This window comes from Colias eurytheme, chromosome 13 (genome assembly GCF_061535395.1).
Source record: "Colias eurytheme isolate Ceu_HAF_F1 chromosome 13, ilColEury1 Martin Lab GWU primary, whole genome shotgun sequence".
In the NCBI taxonomy this organism is placed as follows: Eukaryota; Metazoa; Arthropoda; class Insecta; order Lepidoptera; family Pieridae; genus Colias; species Colias eurytheme.
The window spans coordinates 4,012,402-4,036,138 of NC_142992.1; the positions used below are offsets into that span (position 1 = coordinate 4,012,402).

At 32.5% G+C, this 23,737-nt stretch overlaps 3 protein-coding genes across 4 annotated transcripts in view; 1 reads left to right on the top strand and 2 right to left on the bottom strand.

Annotated features, from left to right (window-relative positions):
* Nucleotides 1–404: 404 nt before the first annotated feature.
* Nucleotides 405–10,739, top strand: LOC149903321 (serine protease persephone-like). Its single transcript, XM_090108552.1, has 11 exons — nt 405–528; nt 698–829; nt 1,196–1,274; nt 1,431–1,585; nt 2,282–2,308; nt 2,433–2,524; nt 4,322–4,431; nt 5,653–5,796; nt 6,481–6,596; nt 8,124–8,281; nt 9,242–10,739. The coding sequence occupies exons 2-11, from the start codon at nt 772–774 to the stop codon at nt 9,407–9,409; spliced, it is 1,107 nt and encodes a 368-aa protein (XP_089964678.1). The 5' UTR covers nt 405–528; nt 698–771; the 3' UTR covers nt 9,410–10,739.
* A 1,620-nt stretch (nt 10,740–12,359) lies between these two features.
* dbe (KRR1 small subunit processome component homolog dbe) lies at nt 12,360–13,658 on the bottom strand. Its single transcript, XM_090109049.1, has one exon. It carries the CDS (start codon nt 13,422–13,424, stop codon nt 12,399–12,401), a length of 1,026 nt encoding a protein of 341 aa, XP_089965175.1. The 5' UTR covers nt 13,425–13,658; the 3' UTR covers nt 12,360–12,398.
* A 6,452-nt stretch (nt 13,659–20,110) lies between these two features.
* LOC149903323 (NFX1-type zinc finger-containing protein 1-like) overlaps nt 20,111–23,737 on the bottom strand; it is a 52,908-nt gene continuing 49,281 nt past the window's right edge. For both annotated transcript variants that reach the window (XM_090109064.1, XM_090109063.1), the window contains exons 26-27: nt 22,222–22,505; nt 20,111–21,505 (exon numbers count right to left, since the gene is read on the bottom strand). In XM_090109064.1, coding sequence (XP_089965190.1) covers nt 20,781–21,505; nt 22,222–22,505 — 1,009 coding nt within the window. In that variant the 3' untranslated portion in view covers nt 20,111–20,780. The remainder of the gene's footprint in view (nt 21,506–22,221; nt 22,506–23,737) is intronic.

Here is a 23,737-nt window from a genome sequence, read left to right on the forward strand (position 1 = left end):
ACCAGAATCATTGTAATAGATAATAGAATTTAACCTAGATAAAAAAATCACATTAAAAAAATAAAATAAGCATTTTTCATAATATACAAAGAAATGTTTGCAATTTTTTGTACCATATAAAACACAGATTTAAAATCAAAACCAAATTGTTTTGATAAAATGAAATAATTATAACAGGCTACATAGTAAAAAAATTGCGTTTTCTATTGTGTTTTTTTTTTATATCCTAAATATAAATATTCGGTTTATAACACGTACCTATTTAAAATAAAGATTTAAAAACATTTCAGAATCTCCTTGGTCTGAGATTTTAAAAGTGATATGTCATTGTCAATCATAAGCAGTATGACACTTGTATATAATCTATACATTATACGGGTACCTGTGGTCTTCCTGTGGTCGTAGGTCGTTTACTCGTTTGTCAACACTCAGCATTCGGATTTTGGCTCCAAAGTTTAAAACACGACTGTCGTCATTCTTGTAATATTTAATTTGTTAAAATAAAACAGTGTAACATATAAAATCATAGTGAGTGTAATTTTTCTACTCTAAAGTATTACTAGCCTAGATGTCAAAGAAATAATAATACCTATTAAATTATATGAAAAGCTTACCTACATTAAAGATGTAAAGACTTCAATAATTTGAGACCGGTTTTGGTAGTGTTGATAACCAATCTATTTTTGTTTCATTGTAGGAAAACCCCGAAGAGTTTATGTGATTCGTTAAGAAGTTGATATTCAAATGTTTAGCGAAGTAAAAAGTTAAAAGATGCATCACTTATTGAGTTTAATATTTGTGTTTCTAATAGTTGTGGTTGCTGGGGATGGTAAGTTAAATGTTTTATTTTGATAAACTGCTAATGCGTAACTAAATTTAAGTTGTCTAAAGGTTTTATTTACTTATTTGAAATTGACAAATTGTCCACAATTTTTTTAGTTTTTAAAATTGTCATTGTCCTGTTAATTTATAAGACGTGTTCAGAAAGGCTGAACCAAATTTGAACCTCCCTTCGAATTTCTTGAGGACCAGGACATGAATGTGACATACTTTTAACCTTTAAAATTAAGATAAAATAAAATTACGAATCCGGCACAGCCGGGGCAGAAAGTTTGTTATCTGATAAAATAATAAATTACTGAATTTTTACTTTCTAATAATTTAAAGACTATTCTTTTTCACTTTTCCTTTTTAGTTGGTGACCGGTGTAGACCTAATAACGAAGTAACTGTAGGTGTTTGCAAACTAGTTACTGAATGTTTCGAGGCTATAAGGTCAGTGAGATATTGATTTTATTATCATCTGAAAATTTATCAACAAGCTTATTACGCATTATATAATATAGTGATGAATATATTCAACACATCTTTTAATTATTTCATACAATTGATTTTGATATTTTAATGATAATTTGAATATTAAATTAACAGGGCAATACAGGAACGTGAATCCCATAATTTTCAAAGATGTGGGTTTAGCGGTCTTACCGAAATTGTATGTTGTCCGAGTGATAGATACACATTAATTCATAAAACAACACCAAAACCTGTACAGACTTCAACCGTATTGACAGAAAAAAAGTTTGGTAATGTATAATTATTTTTATGTTTTATCAATACTCAAAACTCAAACATTTATTTCAAACTCAAACATTTATTTATTCAATTAGACTTCTTGCACGAAGCACTTTTGAAACGTCATTGGTACATATTTTTAACATTTACCACCGATTCGGAAAGCAGTATCTACGGAGAAGAATCGGCAAGAAACTCCATAGTTGCTCTTTTTAATCATGTCAGTTTTACAAATTAATTTTACAAAAATAGTTGGGGTACTTAGAAATTTAACCTTAAATAATTTATCTTCAATATGTACTACTTATTCTATTATGAATCCTTTATTGTTCTACCTTAAAAATATACAAGTTGGTGAAGTTTGCACTAAAAAGCGACAGACATTACATCTGCTTTGTCAAAAATAGGCCATGGTCTTTGTTCAATTTGTTATCTTATTATTGTTTTTATTTACCAATAAGAAAAATAAATTACACATGACAGAAATAGGTCAGCATTATCAATGAGTTATGAATCATTTTCTTTTCACCTAGAATCTAAATGCAAATAATATCTTGAAAATATACATACAAATTATTTATTAAAACAGCCTGAATTTTTTTGTAAAATTATACTTGGTAGCTAAAACAAAAAACTACTAGCACTACTAAATAGTTAATACTGCTACCAACTATTCAAAAGTAATTAATGTAACTTAATTTTTTTAGGTGGCAATGTCAGGATTTCAGACATTGGTATGTATTGAATAATATAAAAATTAATAAGTTATGATTACAATATAAATCGTGCATGCAACATATTTATTAACATGATATTTATCAATAATGAATAAACACTTGCATTGTTTGGTTTTTCCAGAGTGTCAAAAGATTGTTGATTCAAGTTTACCACCACTGGGATTACATATAATTGGTGGTGAAACAGCATCAAATGGGGAATTCCCTCACATGGTAATAAAATTTTCCTCATAATTTACTAAAATCATAAATCCCATATGATAACGTCATGCGACATGTAGGAATTCCCTTGCGACTTTACGTTACGATAAATCATTAAACATTAAACACAATTTTTTGTTAAAATGTTTACAAAATGAACAATGATGAAATACTTACGATATTTAATATCTATTAACTGTATTAAGGAAATTTTTGAATTCTAAAAATTTTGATACTAACTAAGTAGGTAATTTATTTTTTATATGGTTTGAAAAAAAAATTGGTCAAGAGTCTTATTGCTCAAGTAAATTTGAGTATGTTTACAATTTACATACCTACTAGCAAGCCATTAGGATTTGAAAACATTGTTTCATATATTATTGTCTATTTGTATACTCATGGGATTGCAATAGGTAAATTTTTGTTTACACGTTTAAAAGGCGTTTAAATTGTGAGGGCACATTTATTTCTATATTTGTTATTTATTAGAATTAAGAATTTTTTTGAAAGAATGTTTATTGTAAAAATTACTTGCCATAATAAAACTATTGGGTCTTCGAATTTATGCCCTTTTTGATTTTTTTAAACAATGGGATTTTCCTTGCTTTTATATATATTTTTATCGTATACGTCGCAAATGTATAAGCAATAACAATAAACACTTGATTAATTAATCTATTTGTATGCAACTTATATAATTAATCGATGCGTACTTTTAGTAGTAGGTACTAGGTATAGTATATTATTGGAAAGTAAATTATATTTCCACTAGTCCTCCTCACCTCCTTAAAATTTTAGGGCTGTGACCGTGTCTGTATGATGTCCATATATTTTTACTAGGTTTTTATTACAATGGAAGGATCTTGATAGGTTAAGTTAAGTTGATTTATGTATTATAATTATATATGAATATATTATGTATTTATATTTTTCCTCATTGATAGAAGAGCCTTATAATACACTAGCGACCAGCCCCGGCTTCGCACGGGTGCAATGCTGATACTAAATACACTACAGAAAATCTTTATAAAAACATAGCGGCCCGGCCGGCCGGTACCGCCGCAAACGGTACGTCCCGCAATTTTTAAATCTGTAATATCTTCGAAAATATTCACTTAAAACATACGGTGTAAAGGGCCATATAGATCTATATTAAATGAACAATGTATTCAAGGTATTTAATTGGTTAAGGATTAATGCTGTATTGGTTAAAATCGCTTCGAAAATTAGCCATTATTTGTCGTAAAAAGTAAATGACAAAAAAAAGTTATTGTGGGTTATCCATAATAGATAGACATATGCCATCGCGGACTTTTCTGTAGACCTTTTCAATGTGTACAATACTTAGTACATTATTTTGATAAAACTCGTAGGGTTCAGCCTGCGTTTGCAATGTAAGCGGAAAAAATGTAATTATTTACGACATCACATTAGAAACCTCAAAAATAACAGTACTTCTCCACTATTTAATGGATGTTATTATACATATAAACCTTCCTCTTGAATCACTCTATCTATTAAAAAAAACCGCATCAAAATCCGTTGCGTAGTTTCAAAGATTTAAGCGTACAAAGGGACATAGGGAAATAGGGACAGAGAATGCGACTTTGTTTTATACTATGTAGTGATAGTGATATTATATAAGTTTATATCTAGCAATTAATATACATTTCAACAATATCTCTATCTTTATGCAACATTTATTTTGTATGTTTATAATATGATATGTTATTAAATATAATTTTAACATTAACATCCTCTTCATACATTTTGCGAATAATAATTATAAATTTTCTGATATCTTTCCAGGCAGCTTTGGGCTATGACACGGCCGAGGGCTTGAAGTTCCAGTGTGGTGGATCCCTTATATCCGACCAGTATATTCTCACAGCTGCTCACTGCGTCGAAACTTTGGACGAGTAAATATAATAATATCTTTCTGTATATATAATAGAAACTCGTATTTACACCACTTAGAATCTCTTGTTTTTGTTACTAAGAGCTACCTACAAAATGATAATTATTATTAGTGATTGACTTTGCACAGTTGGCTAAATGGATAGTCTCTATGGAGATTACACGTCAAAGCCAGAATTCGGTTTAAGGAAACTATATTGGAGCTATCTTTAAAAACGTAAAAAATAAACGACCGCTACCGAAAAAATGTATGAATTTGTGTATTTATGTCCATATAAAACTCGTTCTTTGATCTTTACGAATGCACCTTGATTACGTCACCTATTCTGTTCGCAGTTCGCATAATACTACTATGCATGACGTGATAATTATGTATAATATTTCAAATTATGTTCATATAATATGATTCGTGATAATACAAGTCATAAATGAATTGTGATAATATTTCCTTATTCAAAACTGCCATTTGCATATACAATTAATGTTGTTTACAGAGTTATGAATACGTGCCTTGACCCTGTAGCGTTATTTTACCAATATACATTAATTAAAGACTTAACGGATTTTAAACGCGATTGATCCATTATATAATTATTATCCCGACGTTCGTCAGCTTACCCGTGACCACCCTCGCTGTTAAGTGTTCGAAACGTCGGTTAAAAAAATATAATAAAATCCTTGTCGCGTTTAAAATCCATTTAAAAGTTTTTTTTTAAAATAACACAAGAAAAACTTACTATTTTATGAATGGCCTAACATCAAATAGAAGAAAACAGTAGGTACTATAGCGTTATTAATACATAAAAGTTAAAACAAATTAATACTGATTATCAAGTTGGCGGATGTCACTTCTTGTATATGATATATACCGATCCCTCAAGATATTTTTCTTCACATATCGATACTAATATTATAAAGCTGAAGAGTTTGTTTTTTATGTTTGTTTGTTTTTTTAACGCGCTAATCTCGGGAACTACTGATCTGATTTTAAAAATTCGTTCGGTGTTAGCCCATTCATTGAGGAAGGCTATAGGCTATATATCAACACGCTAAGACCAAAAGGAGCGGATCCACGAGCCACGAGGTTTATCTTTGAAAATGCGGGCGAAGCCGCGGGCGGAAAGCTAGTTACAAATAAAAAACAATTGCATGTTTGTCGAGTTTCATCCTCCTTTTGATTAAAGTAGAAGAACCGATTAATAACATCAAATTAAAATTCGCAGCGTAAAGCCCAGCATTGCTCGTTTGGGCGTAGTGGACATTGGAGAGAACTCGTTCAATCCAGAAACGGACGTGAACGTATCAAATATAATAGTGCACCCGCAGTATGGAAGGAAAAATAAATATAACGACATTGCTCTTCTTCGGTAAGTGATAATGATTATTGATTATAGGTCATCGATGTTGTATAATATCTGTATCTTTATTTATTTATTATATTTAATTGGCCCTGAAGTGAAGAATCGTTTATTACAGTTGAGTTCTTTTTCGTGAAATTATTTATTTTTTTATTTGTTTCTAAGATTTGATCCTTTTGAGCAGCTCTTTCAAATAGTGCTATAATATTGTGAATTTATATTATACTAGCTTTCCGCCCGCGGCTTCGCCCGCGTTTTCCAAGAAAAACCCGTCCCGTAGGATTTCCGGGATAAAACCTATCCTATGTCCTTTCTCGGGTATCAAAATATCTCTATACCAAATTTCATGCAAATTGGTTCAGTAGTTAAGGCGTGATTGAGTAACAGACAGACAGACAGAGTTACTTTCGCATTTATAATATTAGTATGGATATAAAATTATGATTTTTTTAACTAAAATCAAGCCCTGGCTCGGGTTGATGATTTTTCATAAATTATATGTCCCGTGTCTTGTGTTATTTTCAACTGGGTGTGTCGTGAGGTGTCGGACTACATCCACTACCGATTTCTTTTGTATAAAATAATCAAAAAATTATTTTTATTCTTATAATTAATAGTGACCGCTCAATTTAACCCTGTAAATATAAATAGTGTTAAATCAAGGCAATAATATAAATTATTATTTTCTTTCAGGTTGGATAGACGCGTATCTCTGTCGTCCAATTTAAATCCAGTCTGTTTATATACACAGGACGATGACCCCAAAGTAGCTTTGACTATAACCGGCTGGGGAAAAACAAGCACTTCGCGTATGTTTTTTTTTGTACATATTTCTTGTAGATACCTACTTATTCTTCTTACTATATATCTTTTTACTAATATTATAAAGGTGTCATTAAAAAGCTTAATATTTATTTTTTTTCTTTTTTCCTAATATTATTTAAAGGTGTAAAATTTGTATTGTGGTGTAGGTTCTTGGACCAGACTGATTAACCTAAATTTAACTATCCGCCCAACCTTTGGTAAGTCTACTAAAATGTATGTTACATATCAATTTTGAATTAATTACATTAATTACATTTTTAAGAATATTTTATAATAGAGGAAAATACAGTTTAGCAAAAAATAAGTTTTTTTTTATGCATGTCAATAAAATGGTATCAAACACAAATTTTACTTCAAAATAATTGTATATTATCTATTTCAATAGTTAATAATAATGATTACGGAAACATAAAAGTAACTTTTTTTTAAGGCCTATAATTGAAATTATGTATTGAAGAAGAATTTACCCTTTGTTCGGTGGATACTTACTTTACGCTCTCCTTTTTGATGTACTAACATACTTGGATAATAGTTTGCTAACGGTATTTGTTTGTGTATGGATTTAATTTGTTACTAAGTATTAGACTAATTTTGAATATATTTTTATAATAATATGTATTCTTTGATACTTTCACTTGACTGCTATCAGCCGGCACAGTAATAATGCTTATCTATTATCTATATTTGTATTTATTATGTATAAATATTATATTTATGTTTAATATATTCAGTAATATTAAAAAAATAATAACTCTTACTTTTTTTTGTTCACTAATTCAATTCCCTTTACCTTTACTTCATACTTTGAGACCACCAAGGGCAAAAATCTATCTTCTTAATACATAATACATATATATAAATCTCGTGTCACAATGTTTGTCCTCAATGGACTCCTAAACCACTTAACCGATTATAATAAAATTCGCACACCATGTGCAGTTCGATCCAACTTGAGAGATAGGATAGTTTAATCATGTAGGTACCACGGGCGAAGCCGGGGCGGACCGCTATCATGAAGTTCATACGAACCTATTTTAGTTGTTACCCATGTTTTTTTTCCATACAAAGCGACTTACTAAGTTTATACTTAGCTATGTATTTTAAAAAAAAGACGTGTGGCACTCGGGGACTGCCGCGGTAAAGCTATTGCATAGCATGCCTTCAAGCCACACCTCCGCGCCCGTCGGAGTGGGGAGCGTGAGGTTTTTTTGTTAGGGAATTTCTAGATTCGGTCCCCGCGCTCAAGGCCCGCGAAAGAAGTTATGCAATAGCTTAAAATTTTTAACGTGATAACATTTTTAAAATCGTTTTAGTCGGGTGACATGTTCAGAAACTAGTGTCACACCAAAACCTCACGAGCGCGATCGTAGGTATAACGAGAGAGAGACGGACCGATCTCCCGTCTCATCTCGAGCGCTGCCACTAATAAGACGTTATCATGTAAATATCTCGATCGTAAACCTACTTTACAAACAACCAATTTTTTCTATAATGTTTGAATACATTTGCAGGCGACACGAACAGCGCGCTGCTGCTGAAGGCGAACGTGACGGTGGTGGAGACGAGCAAGTGCAGCGCGCTGTACGGCACGTGGCGCCGGCTGCCCGACGGCATCGCGCGCACGCAGATCTGCGCCGGCGACGAGCAGGGCCGCTTCGACACGTGCCAGGTACTACTCGCCCTGTCACGGACGAATTCTATCTATACCCGTGGCCCCGTCGTTGATGCGGCTTGAAGGAATACAGTGGGGTTTTGGTCGGTAGGAATCCGACATAACCCACGGCCCTTTCCCCGGAAGCCGTGGGTATCGATGCAAGATTTCCGCACTTAAAAAAAAAAAAAAAAGTACTCCTCACCCTACTAATGTTATATTATTAACTAGCTTACCGGGCATTATTAAAGCGCTTTGTCTAAAACTCTTATCACTACATAGTATAAAACAAAGGCGCTTTCTCTGTCCCTATGTATGCTTAAATCTTTAAAACTACGCAACGGATTTTGATGCGGTTTTTTTAATAGATAGAGTGATTCAAGTTTTAGTATATAATTTATTAGGTTTTAGACAAAGCGGGCGAAGCTGCGGGCGGCAAGCTAGTAAATTATATACTAAAACATTCCTCTTGAATCCCATCTCTATATATAAAAAAACCGCGTCAAAATCCGTTGCGTAATTTTAAAGATTTAAGCATACATAGGGACAGAGAAAGGGACTTTGTTTTATACTATGTAGTGATGCGAAAGTTTGTGAGGTTGGATGTATGTATGTGTATGTATGTTTGTTACTCTTTCACGCAAATACTATTGAACCGCGGATTACAATGAAATTTAGCACACATATAGAGGGTAACTAGGATTAACACATAAGGTTTTATCCGCGGGAACGAGAACTATAGCTATAATATTTTTTTTAACGTGATAACGTTTTTAAAATCGTTTTAGTCGGGTGACATGTTCAGAAACTTGTGTCACACCAAAACCTCACGAGCGCGATCGCAGGTATATCGAGAGAGAGACGGACCGATCTCCCGTCTCATCTCGAGCGCTGCCACCAATAAGACGTTATCACGTAAACATCTCGATCGTAAACCTACTTTACAAACAACCAATTTTTTATTTGACCTGACACTAGGGTGACTCGGGCGGGCCGCTGCAAGCGCTGACGAGCCCGGACGGGCAGTACCGGCTGGTCGGCGTGACGTCGTTCGGGCGCGGCTGCGCGTCCACCGTGCCCGGCGTGTACACGCGCGTCGCCAGCTACCTCGACTGGATCGAGGGCGTCGTGTGGCCGCGCCGCTGAGCGCACGCCACACCCCGGACACTCCACACTAAATTATCGTTTTTACAGTCACACTGTAGAGACTGCAAATGTGTGTGTTAACGCTTTAGGGTTCGCACATTAATTGTGACTGGCGTAAAGAAATTCGCGTTTTTCTGATGAAATACATCTCGTAAACAGCACAATATCTAACCATTTTCTACGAAAAACGATAATCACAAATCCAAAATAATAAAATTACTTTAAATCAATTTGATTAATGTTGTTGATCTTCGTTGCGTATCGTCCTTACGGAAAAATGCGGGCCATCTAATAGACTGATCGTACGGGGTGAGGTAAGTGTTTAATTTTGGCGGGAGGTGGAGAGTGTCCGTTCTGTAACGTTTAGCTATTATGTATTCTGTGCCCGCGCACCGACCCGCCCGACAACGTGCAGTGTGTCAACCCCACCGCACTGCGCAGTGTGTAAACACGACTTAGCCGCGCAGGGTGTAAACCTTACTTCTTGAAAAAAAATTACTCGTCCGTGCAGTGTGGAGATTGCTCATTGCATACTCATTTATGGGTAGAGAACCGTCTCTGTCATAAAGTCTCCCAACGGCAATCGTCATAATATTTTGAATTTTTGTTTTTAATCCAAAGTTGGATACTTTCTCATCCTCTCGTACGAGACAGCTGTCCCCGCATCTACCCTCGTATGTTGCTCAAGTAGAAAATGCGTTAAAATTGTGACCTTATTAATTTATTACACAGATTTCCCATAGGTGATAAGACATACTAGTGTGGAGATATATGGATCAGTTGCATAACCTGTATATTTTGTTATTATAAAATAATACAAAATATGTACTTAGTAATGTCATTTTTTAGTCACATACTCACGTCAAATGTACTCTGTAGAATAACACAAAACAAAAAAAAAAACAATAAAGTGACATGGCGAGAATATTAATCTCTTCAATTGATCTATAAAATCACTTAAAACCTGAAGAAACAGAAATGCAGCCGCATTTCTGTATAATATGCACGTGTTTGAAATAACTGTTTAAAAATAGTAACATGTTAATTCTAAAATAATTTCATGAGAACTATAAATTATGTAATATGCAAGACTAAAGTTGATAATATTATATTGTTTTTGTAGATGTTATCTACTTGATTATTTTGAATAATTTTCATTATTTTATAAAGCAAACTAGATTAATATTGTATAATGAAGAAAATCAATAAAAGTAATTAAAATTTATTGATAAATCATAAATTTATCATATACCTAACTATGTACATACATAAGTATTAAAAAATATAATCATTACCAAGATCAAATAATAGCTAATAATGCTAGTCATTGAATAAATAATTATTGGAAAGCTCTCTATCTAATAAATACTTTTTTTTACAAATGGTTTTTTAATTAATCCATCTTTCCTTTTACATTTTCATTTCTCCTTATTTTTTTTTTCATTTTCTCTTGTAACATGCTTGTAACTATCCCTATAAATTTACAATATGTATACCGAGCTTACCACAGACAACAGTCATAGTAGTATTTGTGATTTTGAGTTATTAAAAAAAGGCAAATATATTGTGCTACAAGGATCTTTTGGCATGTGTTGAAATTCAGAAATAATGTCGTAACCTGTGTGTAAAACATTTTATGATGGTGCATTTACATCAAACAAGCGAATGCACATTCTAACCCCACTATGTTAAATTATTTTAGCGTAAACAGGCGTAGAGCATTCTTTCGTTGTTCTAAGTGCATTCTAAAAGATTCTATGCAATGTTCTAATACTGAACAACACTGAATACGAGTTTTCGTTTACACAAACGATCACGAAATAATGCTGTTGCTCTATCTAGCTCATATACATTTGATGTAAATGCACCGTGATACATTGTCGATTGTGTTGTTTGATGCAGTTTTATATTCTCTACTAGCAGCTCCGCGCGGTTTCACTCCCGTAGCTCCACTCCTGTAGGTCGTAGTGTGGTGATATATAGCCTTCCTCGATAAATGAGCTATCTAAGACCGAAAGAATTTTTCAAATCGGACCAGTAGTTCCCGAGATTAGCGCGTTAAAACAAACAAACAAACCCTTCAGCTTTATAATATTAGTATAGATTTACAATAATAATTTGACTTGAGCCAATTCAAAGGCTCTATACATATACATAAATATTAATAATAAAAAAATAAGAACTTTTCTAAAAAAATGAAGATTATCATAATAGGTTCATTTCTTCTTCCTAATTCATTTCCCTGAAACATGAGATTTTTCCATTGGGAAAATCATATTTCTCACCCACCCCTCTTAGTCCGGGATCCATCGCCCATTTTTGCAAGTGATTACTATCAAGCTAATTTTTCGTGAGTAGCTTTATTTTGATGAGATGCCCAATAATTTCATGTACGAAACTCTCGATTGTGGTAGCTACCAGAGGAAACAAGGATAAAATATTTTGATTTGATGGTTCTCAAATATTAATTACTAACTGAATGTTTTTTTTTGTTCAATCTCAAGATAATTATCTAAATTATTCAAAAAAATATTTGTCCTACAAAATCTATGGTTTGATCAAAGAGTCCCCCTTTCCAATGTGTATCGATAACGAAGTCATCATAAATGATTATTAACCAGCTGATTTTTTACTTTCACTTATTTAATACTTATATAATTCAACAGACATATTGTCCTACAAATTGCGTAATAAATATTTGAGAACCGTCAAATCAAAAAATTTTATCCTTGTTACCTCAGTAAGCTACCACAATCGAGAGTTTCGTACATGAAATTATTGGGCATCTCATCAAAATAAAGCTACTCACGAAAAATTAGCTTGATAGTAATCACTTGCAAAAATGGGCGATGGATCCCGGACTATCTGACAACGGCATCCAACAGAAAATGTATCCTTATAATGACCCACTACTTTGAATTGAGAACATTGACAAATAATTATACAGAAATACTTTCAATTTTTTATTAAGATTTAAGAAGTGTTATCACTATATAGTCTTTTTGAGGGCTTTGTTTGATTTAGCAACTTTTTTCATTTTTGCTTTAAAAGCACCAATGTTTACTTCAGTTTCAATTGGTATCGTGTTATCATATTTCTTCTCTTCAGGTGGAATGAAATCCTTTTTCCTTGCTTCTTCCTTGGCTTTTTTAGCTTGTTGTTGTTTCTCTTCTTTTTCATGGCGATGTTTGGCTTTCTTTTGGTCATCTTTAAGGAAATATTCACCAGTGGCCAACTGCTGATCAATTTTACTTTCCGGTTGTGGTGGAGGGAATGGAGTGTAAGGCTTCTTCTTGACTTTATTTTTGGGTTGCTTCCTTGGTACGTTTTTACTTTTAAACTTAGGCAGAAATCTATCCCAACTCTCATTTTTAAGCTTAGGATCTTTCATTAATTCTCGTTTGATCATAAGACTTTTGATATTGTACATAGGATGTATGTTTTTCATTGTGTCCTCAACAATTCTTCTAACCTGTACTAAGCCCTTATAAGGACCAACAGCTGAAACCGTATTACCTTGTACCAACACATAACATTCAGTTAAAAGTTCAATTGATTTTAATGTCACACCATTTGGCCCTATTAAACGCTGGCGGCGTTTTAAAAATGTCTCTTTCTTACTAACAAATGAATTTATTTTAATTATATCGCATCCAATTTCGTCATCCAAGACTCGAACAGCTTGTTCAAATGGCACACTTCTGGACAATAGTTTCATAAAATCTCGTGCTTTAATAATGATATAGGGATCCCAAGTTTTTCTTGTTGTTTTCACTGTTAAACTACCTTCTATTAAATCTAACTCTCCAATTATTTGATGCTCATTTAACACTTTTTGGACTAAAGGCCAACATTCCTTTAAATATTGTTCACGATATTTTGGAAAAAGAGTTGCAAATTTACTTTCTTCTAAAAGACCATGTGGATTATCATCTGGAGTAAACTTTGGTATTTTCAAAGACCATGCATTTTCTACAGGGCCTGTATCATTGACCTCTTCAGATTCAGTTTCCATTTTCACTTATAGGTTATAAACAACGTAGTGCACGTTTTAAAATACTTCGTCAAATTCTTCTTTAGGTAATATATTTATAAGTAGACTGAGACTAAAATTATGTTGATTTACAATAATTATGATATTTGATGCACTGTGTAAATGTTTTATTATTTATGTAGGTAATTGTACTGTAAATTGAATTATGAATAAAATATGTAAAAAATAAAATATATTGGCCCATGTCAATGTCAAAACTCAAATGTCAAAAAATGAATGAACTCTGTACCAAAGAGGATATAATCACTACGTTTTACTCTGTACTCTGTAGTCTGTGACGTTAACACAGATAAACTAAGCAGATAAACGTCACATTTTGCCAGTCGGCCTTCAGTTGGCTGTAAAAAATTAGAATTTCGCTACGCTATAAAAAAGTGTCCTGTATTGTTTCCTAAAAAATAGAAGGTTCTTTTTTTTATAAATTCTTTAAAACAACGATATTTTTTTCTTCGGCTTACCCCATTTCACTCAAGTCTGTCAATTTAATGCTCTAGTCTAAGCTGTCAATCTGCGTGTCCCATGAAAAAACGGCAAATTTTAATAAGAAAAAATCGTAGTATGGTATCCCTGACAGTACTGGTGAGTGGTGACCTTAGATCATTAAGTAATGGATAACACACGCAGGCGTTTCCCCTTTTGCCGAGGTATAAGATTATTCGAATCGAAAAATCTTATGCTTTCATAAAAACTACTTGCGTAATCGATTACGAACACTCTGCGTATTCGTAAAACATCGAAAGGACGTCTGCGAGTGCTCTGCTAAAAATGCCGTTTTGCACTGTCAAGTCTTGCAGAAGCAATTCAAACATGTCGAATATTAAAAAAGATGGAATAACCTTTCATTTGTGTATATTTTTTTATTTTTTTAACGTACATTTCTAATTAAATGCAATTTCTAATAATCGTCGATGTATCGTTTAGCGATATGATCAAGACAAATAATCGAGTCATGTGTGCACTCGATCATTGATGCGGCCTCACGAGACTATCATGGAAAGAAAATATACAAATTTAATCTTTATGAACTAAGAGATAAAGTTGAATTTAGAACGCGATATTGAACCGCACTCCCCACGAGACTATAAAGTGATGTAGCGAGACTATCTTGAAGAGAAAATATACAAATTTAATCTTTATGAACTAAGCGATAAAGTTGAATTTAGAACGCGATATTGAACCGCACTCCCCACGAGACTATAAAGTGATGTAGCGAGACTATCTTGAAGAGAAATTCAAATTTAATCTTTATGAACTTAGTGATAGAGTTGAATTTAAAAACTCGTCGCTTAAAAGGTCGTTAATTTTTACGACTTTCTTAGTGACGGACTGCTTTTAACTTGAACGTCGATAAAAAAATATTTTTCTAAGTATAATTTGAAATGAGATGAGAATTAATCTTTATTATATTAAAATTTTACACAACTGCATAAAAAGGAGTATAATGTTTATTTTGTAAGTCTTGTATATATTTATTAATATTTACGCTCGGTTACTTTTAACTGGCAGAACATTTTAATGGTACGGAACCCTTCGTGCGCGAGTCCGACTCGCATTTAGCCGTTTTTTTTGTAATGTTAATCTTGTAACCTTTCTATTATGTAATCTATACTAATATTATAAAGCTGAAGAGTTTGTTTGTTTGTTTGAACGCGCTATTCTCGGGAACTACTGGTCCGATTTGAAAAATTCTTTCGGTGTTAGATAGCCCATTTATCGAGGAAGGTATATATCATCACGCTACGACCAACAGGAGTGGAGCCACGGGGGTGAAACCGCGCGGAGCAGCTACTTTATTTGTATGTATGTACGAATATTGCGTATATTTCAGATTTACAAAAAATCCTGCTTTAAGGCTAAGGTGGATTGAATGCTGTGGGAGAAAATCAGAATGGACACCTCGGTACAGAAATAATAAAAATTTCTGGACCGATATTTATTTTATTGAATATAATATGTGATGTGTTGAATAAATACATATTCAAATACAAATAAAATGGCGTTTTATTGTTTTTTCGTATGCATATAATAATGATGAAAACGTTACAAATGACCTGTGTAGTATTTTTTATGAATATAATATTAATGTTATTTCTAATTTCAACAAAATTATTATTTTTGTAATATCGATATGGTTACATCCCTTTAGAGCGATTGTATTATTACGTATATGTATAGAGATTTTTCTGTGTAATCGATGTATGTGTGCAAAAATATGTGTGCAAAATGGACAGACCATTTTGTAATAGTTTGAGTTTGTAAAGACACAAATTATTTTTGTGAATGTGTGATTGTGTTTCAAAGTGTGAGTTACCCTCCCCGCACCAAAACCGGCAGAAAGTTTAGTTAGAACATTTGCCAGCGTGCTCCATCCATTACTTAATGATCTAAGGTGGTGACGGTGGTAAAAACCGACTTTTTCGACAGGTACCCTGGATACCCTGTGGTTATACCATTCTAATCCGGTCATTTGTCTAATAATTCTAAAACGGAAAAATTTTAAATAATGATTTTAGTATGAGTAGGTCTTGAGTAGGTGATAACTGATAGGCCTTATTGTGAGCAATATTTACTAGTATTTTAAGTATTTAGAAAATATATTTCTCGTGATTTTCTAAAAATAAAAACTAGAAAATATGCGCTCAAATAATATGCTTTATCCGACTATATTTGTATAAAATAAATATCTTTGACAGTAACATACGTTTTCATAATTTATTTCCATTTTTTTCACTAATAATTTACAGTTTCCTAGTCTATTTATTAATTTTTTTTAAATCATAATTAAATTTTAATTTTTATAAAATTAAAATTTCACTTTACGATATCATTTAATAAAATAAAAAGTATTTGAAATTGAATTGACACGTGGGTGTTCTACTCTTCCATTTTAAATGCATCCCTTGATCGATAAATAATATAATAAACAGCATAGGCCCCAGGGATTTTTTTTGATCTAATGAAACACTGTGCAGCGGCTTCGCCCGCATAGTCAAAGAAAAACCAGCATAGTTCCCGTTTCCGTGGGGTCTCCGACGGTTTCCGGGATAAAAACTATCATAAGTTCTTTCTCAGGTTTCAAGCTATGTCTCTGTACCTAATTTGAAGTAAATTCATTCAGTTAGCAGTACAGACAAACAGATAAAATTTTTATCTATCGAATGTAGATCACACTTCCATTTTTTAATATTCAATCTACAGTGTAGACCACAGACATAGATAGACTACGCAAGTACCGCGATCTGTATGAAAACCAAGCGTGTCATATTTTTTGTACTGACCTTGACGCGTTATGACGTCACGAGCGCTTTTTAGTGATGGTAATTTCATTTTACGCTAAATCGATTAGGACGCCACTCGTGCGGCGATTCTAGTATCGTCCTATCCCATCGAAGTAAATCGAAAGAAATCAGATCAAACTAGATCTATGTCTAAGAGGTAATTAAATAAATGAATCGTAATCGATTACTAAATCGATTCAAGACAGAAAAATGATAATTACCATAGACAGAGGAATGATAAAATAAATTTATAAACCTTTTAATATTCTAACAAGTAAACTAATGTGTTTTAGCTTTTTCTTACATATGCCCATTGAGTTACCGTGTACTACGTACTAGAGAGGCCATCGAAAGAAAGTAATGAAACTGTCAATCAATCAATCTTTATGTCCCGTTGCATCAATCCATTTTTCTTTTATGTTCGGGTTACTTGGAAAACTGAAAAAACAAACATAGTCAAGCCGCATCGCAGTGCGCATAGAAATGAATATTACGTACATAATTGTGCTTGCGGTCAGCCGGACGGCTACCCGTAATGCGGCTACCCGCATAGTGCGTATACGCTCTAAGCAATAAGGAGTTTTCTTAAAAAACTCCCAAGATGACAATTTAACGTCCATGTCATAATATTTATTTTTAGTACCTTTGTATTAAAATACTTAAAAGTTCTAGGTCAAGTCGTATTAAATGACAAAAAAAATCTATGCCTTTTTTTCTGAAAAATTGCTCCTTCAAATTATCATTTTTCTGTTCGATTATAAAATCGATTAGAATCGAGAACTGTTGCATCAAATGAACATCACTAACCACAAAATTGGACAGAAAAATGAGAACAGAAAAATGAGAAGACGCTATTCATTGCTTGTTATCATACGACTCGATCTTTACCGTGCCAAGTAAAAGCCGCAATGTATTCCGAATCATTTCGTATGATTTGGTATCCGTGTTTCTCACGATCGTTTTCCACAGATATTCTTTATTTGATTTTAAAATAAATAGTGCATATTCTGATTAGAAAATTACTTACCGGTGGAAGGAAACATCTCTGCTAACTCGGCCACTCACAGCTGTGGAGTTTCTACAGTTTATAACGGCGTAATTCGGCATTTTACTTTATTCAGCTTCACGTCTTTCCTTGGCGAACTGCAAGCGCGGACTGAGTGTAGGCCAGCGTCAAGTAAGTTTCATAATCTTAGTTTGGACACGGGAAGTACATACACTCGCTTAGTCTATCTTGATACATGTCTGTGGTGTAGACTTTCCTACAATTTTATTATAGGTATAGATAGAAGTAACAAAAAGTGAGACCCAAATAAAACACGACTAATGTATGTTAGGAAAATTTATTGAAAATAAAGAAATACATAATTATAATTAAACAAGTACCTACAGCGAAATATAATAATAATTGTGGGTACCGGTAATGAGTTTATATAAAATTTCTTAGGTATTAAAATTACACTTATGTTTTGGAAATGAGGAAATTGTCATGGTAGTTATACAAATAAAACAAATACACGACTAAAGCAACACGATATTCTTATATGCATAGTAAAACACAAAAAAACAAACAACGTTATAGGGTGAGTTAGGGAATTGGTAGGGAATGATTGAATGGTCTTTTGGACTTTTATAAGAGTATAAAGAGTCATATTCAAAAAAGTTGTACGTCAAGAAATGGTTAATAAATGGTATTGTCACGAAATGTCATGAAATGGTAAATGTAAAGATGCATACTCAACAGTGACATTTCTGGACCATCAATAAATGAATAGCCTATTTAACTCTAGCCTAACCTATTTTGCACTGACTTTTGGCATTCATGTTCTTATAATCTTATATATAAAAATGAATCGCAAAACGTGTTGGTAAGCGCATAACTCGAGAACGGCTGAACCGATTTCGATAATTCTTTTTTTATTATATTCCTTGAAGTACGAGGATGGTTCTTATGTAGAGAAAACGTAAATATGTACCACGGGCGAAGCCGGGGCGGACCGCTAGTAATATAATAAAACAAAAATATAAAACCTCTGGTAAAGAAAATTTGCAAAACTTTCGATTCGACCTTCTAAAATAATAAGGAAGAGGTAATTAAGCACATAAAAAATTTAATTTATTTGCTTTATTAATAATTAAAAATGAAAAAAAATAAACAATTACAACACGTGTTATTTTACTAGTGTGTTGGACATTACGCTTCTCTTATATCAATATCATTGGCAAATATATAATTATCGCCATTTCTCAAAGGTTCAGGAAGATATTTAACAATTTCCTTATTATTACGTAGTTTTTTGGTTTAATAGTTCATATTATCTGAAACTTTTGAACCGATTTTAATGCACTGTTCCCTAACTAAATCCATAAAAAAAATTGTTTCAATTTAGTTTCAAGTTTCTGAAAAATATTTGCACAAACACATAAATATACTCATTCATATGAAAGTTGGCACACGTGTTTAGAATTTAATATAAACTATTGTTATATAAATATAGCAAAATGCCTACATTATCCCATACTCTACTTGAATTGATAACTTCCACACCAGTGAAAATGCAGCCTTAGAGCTTGACGTCACTAAAGTCATGAAATGGTCGTCAGTAAATTGGTGTAACACAACCTAAAAATTGTAAAAATGTCTCGCGTATTAAGGTTATACATTTTCACAGTTTACTGCCTTAAAATGTCTAGTTTCTTAGAGCTAAACACTGATAATCAGTTTTTTATACTCACATTTAGTCCTTCAAACTGCGTTACGAAATGGTATTATATTTTTTACTCCGCACAGTCTTGGAACTTGGAACAACATTTGTAACAAGAAAACAAAATGACAGCCAACTTCTAGGTTGTCTATGAAATGGATCGGTGTTTCCATCTGATATTTACAAAATCTGCCATTGATCTACTAATTGCTGCTAGGAGAAACCGCCTCAGTAATAAATGTCAGTAAATGGTGTACACTTTTAATGACAAAATGTTTTTAATCATTTTTATTACTATAATTTAATTGTAATTATAATGCTATTCACTGAAACATACTGTATACTCTAATTATTTATGTGCCCTCTTTACAATGTGAATATAAATACGAGAATCAATCCAAAATTGCTGTTTTATAAATTGTGTGTACAGGAGGACACTAAAAATATATATGGAATGGATTGGGTAATGACAAAATAAAATGATGATTTCTCTTATTATTTGTTAGGAACAAATGCTATTGATTATTAATTATATAAACAATAACAATAAGTAAGCTATATGAAATTGAAAAATATCAAAAGTGAAAAAAAAAACAGGTTTATGGCGGGTTTGTTCCTTACGGACAGCATAATAAGAGACAAGGTACAACTTTTTTGAATATGACTCTAAATTGTAAATTGTAATAAATTGTAATTGTCATCAAAAACTATTTAATAACTATTATATTACATACAACTGAACTGATACCGTAATACGATATTGGAGATTTGGAGAACGCTACAAATTAGGTAACTAACATATTCTGAATACATAGTCAAATGGTGATCATATGGTGATAGGTTTAAAGGGGACAAAACAACATAAAAATAGTTTGAGAACGTTTTTTATTAGTACCTATATCTATTTATATATTAATTAAGGGACTAGATTTGAATTTTTATAATATGTTCTTCTTACGGCTTGATGGGTAAGGATATCGTAATAAATCTAAAATACTGGCAAATCTAAGCAATGAATAAAACACCTATCATGTAGATTAAGATACAGTGCTCAGGGTAAGGTTATTTTAACGCCGCACCGTTGCGCAAACCAATGCAGCCGCACATTAATTGCATTCTACACAAACCAATTGTGATATTCAGATAAATTGAATTTAATTAAAAAATTTATTGATTTATTGTATTACTTAGTTTTCCACCTTCCCCCCTACTCACCCTATTTATAATTATTGATAGTATTCACTTAACTCTTACCCTCTTAAATTATCGATTAACTGTATCAATGTCGTAAGCATAAGTTTTATAAATTTCGTTTTAAGTATTAAGTAATGAAATTATAACATAAAGTTGGCCATATTATTATATTGTTCAGACCACGCTGGAAACTGGGAACCATCCAACTCTCTCGCATGGGAATTGGTAGCAAGTAATCGATGACTGCTTCCGCCTATTGCTTCACCACATTCAGGGCACTTACTTACCTGCATTGCTCCCCCACATTCTCCAATACAATAAAAATGCCCATTAGGACATTTAAACCAATGCCCAGCTTTTAATCCAACAGCTTTGACTACCAATTCTATTTCTTTTTTATCAGAAACAACATTTATTTTAACGACCTTCTGTAAGCTATCTAAGGCCTCCATTGTTTGTTGTTCGGTGTATATTTTGCAACCTAATATTAGTTTAAAAGCCTCTTCATATTTTATTTTTACATCGTTATTATTTTTTACTATTTTAAACTCTGGATTATCTATAATTTTATCAAACTGAATAATTGCATGAACGCGTTTCATCTCATTTTTAATATCATTTTGTAGCTGATAGCTGAATTTTTTAACATTCTTTATAAGAACATCACACATCATATCAATTTGTCTGTTCAAATAGGATTTCAGAATAGAAAGATGATTCTTTTTATATTCAACATACATTTCTGAAAGCATTTCTAATATATGAAGATATAATAAATTTACTTCTATTTGCATAAGAGAGGCTTTTTTGTTTTTTTTAATAAAATTTTCAAGTATACGAAACGCATTTCTACATTGCCGTGAATCTGAAACGATAAATACAAGTTTGAAAAATTATTATGTTAAGATATTATAAAATATACTAACTACTTAAGTTAAAATTGAGTCAACTCCGTGAAGGTTTTATAAAAGACTAGCAGCGCCCCGAGGTTTCACCCCCGTGGCTCCGCTCCTGTTGGTCTTGATGTAATGATAATATATTGCCAATAGCCATCCTCGATAAATGGGCTATCTAACACCGAAATTTTTCAAATCAGACCAGTAGTTCCTGAAATTAGCAGTCCTTTCACATCCTGAAGTTCAAACCAACAAACTCTTCAGTTTTATAATATTAGTATAGATTTAAAATACGTGTGGAGAAAATTTACAAAAGTTGTATTTATTTCAAAGACAAAAATATTAAAAAAATTAATCGGTTAAGTACGAGTGATACTCGCGACCGACGGGTACCGTAAAATAAGCTTTTTTTTAATGACATCATTTAATTGTAATATATGATGGTGTCAATAATATTTTAAAACAAATCTCGTTTTATTCTTGTGATAGTTGCCCTCTATTTCATTTTTATATTTTATGATAGACTCAGGCAGACAGCGAAGGGTAATATAGTCGCGTTTTACCCTTTCGGTACGAAACCCTAAAAATTAAATGGGATAGGCAATGGGGATAGGGTGATACATAATATTATAATGAAATGATAATATAATAAAAATTAAGAAAATACATACAAACAAAATTTTACCTTTCATAATATCAGGGTGGTCCAGGCAAAACGTGGAAATTTTTTCAAAAAGTTCCACCTTTTTGGCTTTGATTTCGTTTGGATTTCCGTATGTTTTTTGTTTTATTGGCTCAATTTCATTTTTTAGTGTATTATTTATATGATCTTTATAGCGGAAAGTCTTAATAATAGGTATTCGACAAAATGGACACGTCTTAATACCAATTGTTTCCATTTTACTATTCATCCAAACATCTAATTCATCTACATCCATAATATGTAAGCAATCTTCCAAAACGATGAACCTGGAAACAAATACAAAATTTTTTGTTTTAAAATGTGATTTCGTAATGGGCGTACCCATAGAAATCTAAATAACAATGGGCGAACGTAACCCATGACCAAAATTATATTTAATGTTTTGCATATGACTTTTTTAATAATTTACAAAACATATTTAATGTCGTCATAAATAAGAAAATACATAGAATGGTTCCTTGAAAAGAAGAGGTTTAGTTCTGATGCGCGAACAGGAAAACTGTGATCAAAGTAACTATTTTGTAATCATTTGTATGGGGATTTTAAAAAAGTAACAGGAACTAATTTCTATGATTTAATATGTTATGACGTCGGGCTCTCGATGATGATACGAATACTTTGGTGATAGTTTTCGTGCTCTCGCCTCTGATTAAATAATTATTGACTAGCATTACGCGGGCTCTGCCCGCGGGTTCGCCCGCTGTGTCTAAAACCTAATAAAATATACACATAAACCTTCCTCTTCAATCACTCTACAGCATCAAAATCCGTTGCGTAGTTTTAAAGATTTGAGGGATATAGGGACAGAGAAAGCGATTTTGTCTTATATTGTAGTGATTTCGGAAAGTCTGCGGAAAAATCTGCGAGTTCGACGCGAGCGTGGGCTCGGGGCTCGGGACTCGGCTCGCGGTAGGCGTTGGGAATGGTAGGTTACCTTCTTTAGATTACTCTTACTTACGTATTTTTCTACAAAATTGTATCGCAGATTATATCAGGTTAATTAAAAAAAATGTAAAAAAAAAAACACGCTTTAGGAACATAGTTAAATTATTGAAATTATTGTATTTTCACCGATTCTTGATAAGTGTACAAACTTTTCATTAAATCCGTCTGTTTAAAATGGGTCAAAATAGAGTCTGTTACACTCAAACATACAGGCGACGCAGATAAAAGTATTTTATTTAAGAACTAGCTGTGCCCGCGACTTCGTCCGCGTGGATTAGTGACTGCATAGTAGTTACTACTTAACACACAATTATTGAGTAAACACGTCTTGAAACACGTACTATCATATACAACTAAATTATAAGTACTTACACATTATTATAAAGTTAAGAAATAAAATAAATAATAACACAAAAGAACTGTTAGTAAAATTTATTACTTAACTGAGCTATAAAACTTAGGTACAGAAGAGTTCAAAATTTCCAGGATGTGGTTATTTTCCCGCTCCCATATTCCTTCTACTTTCACAGACTTTCAACTTTTCCCTTTCACC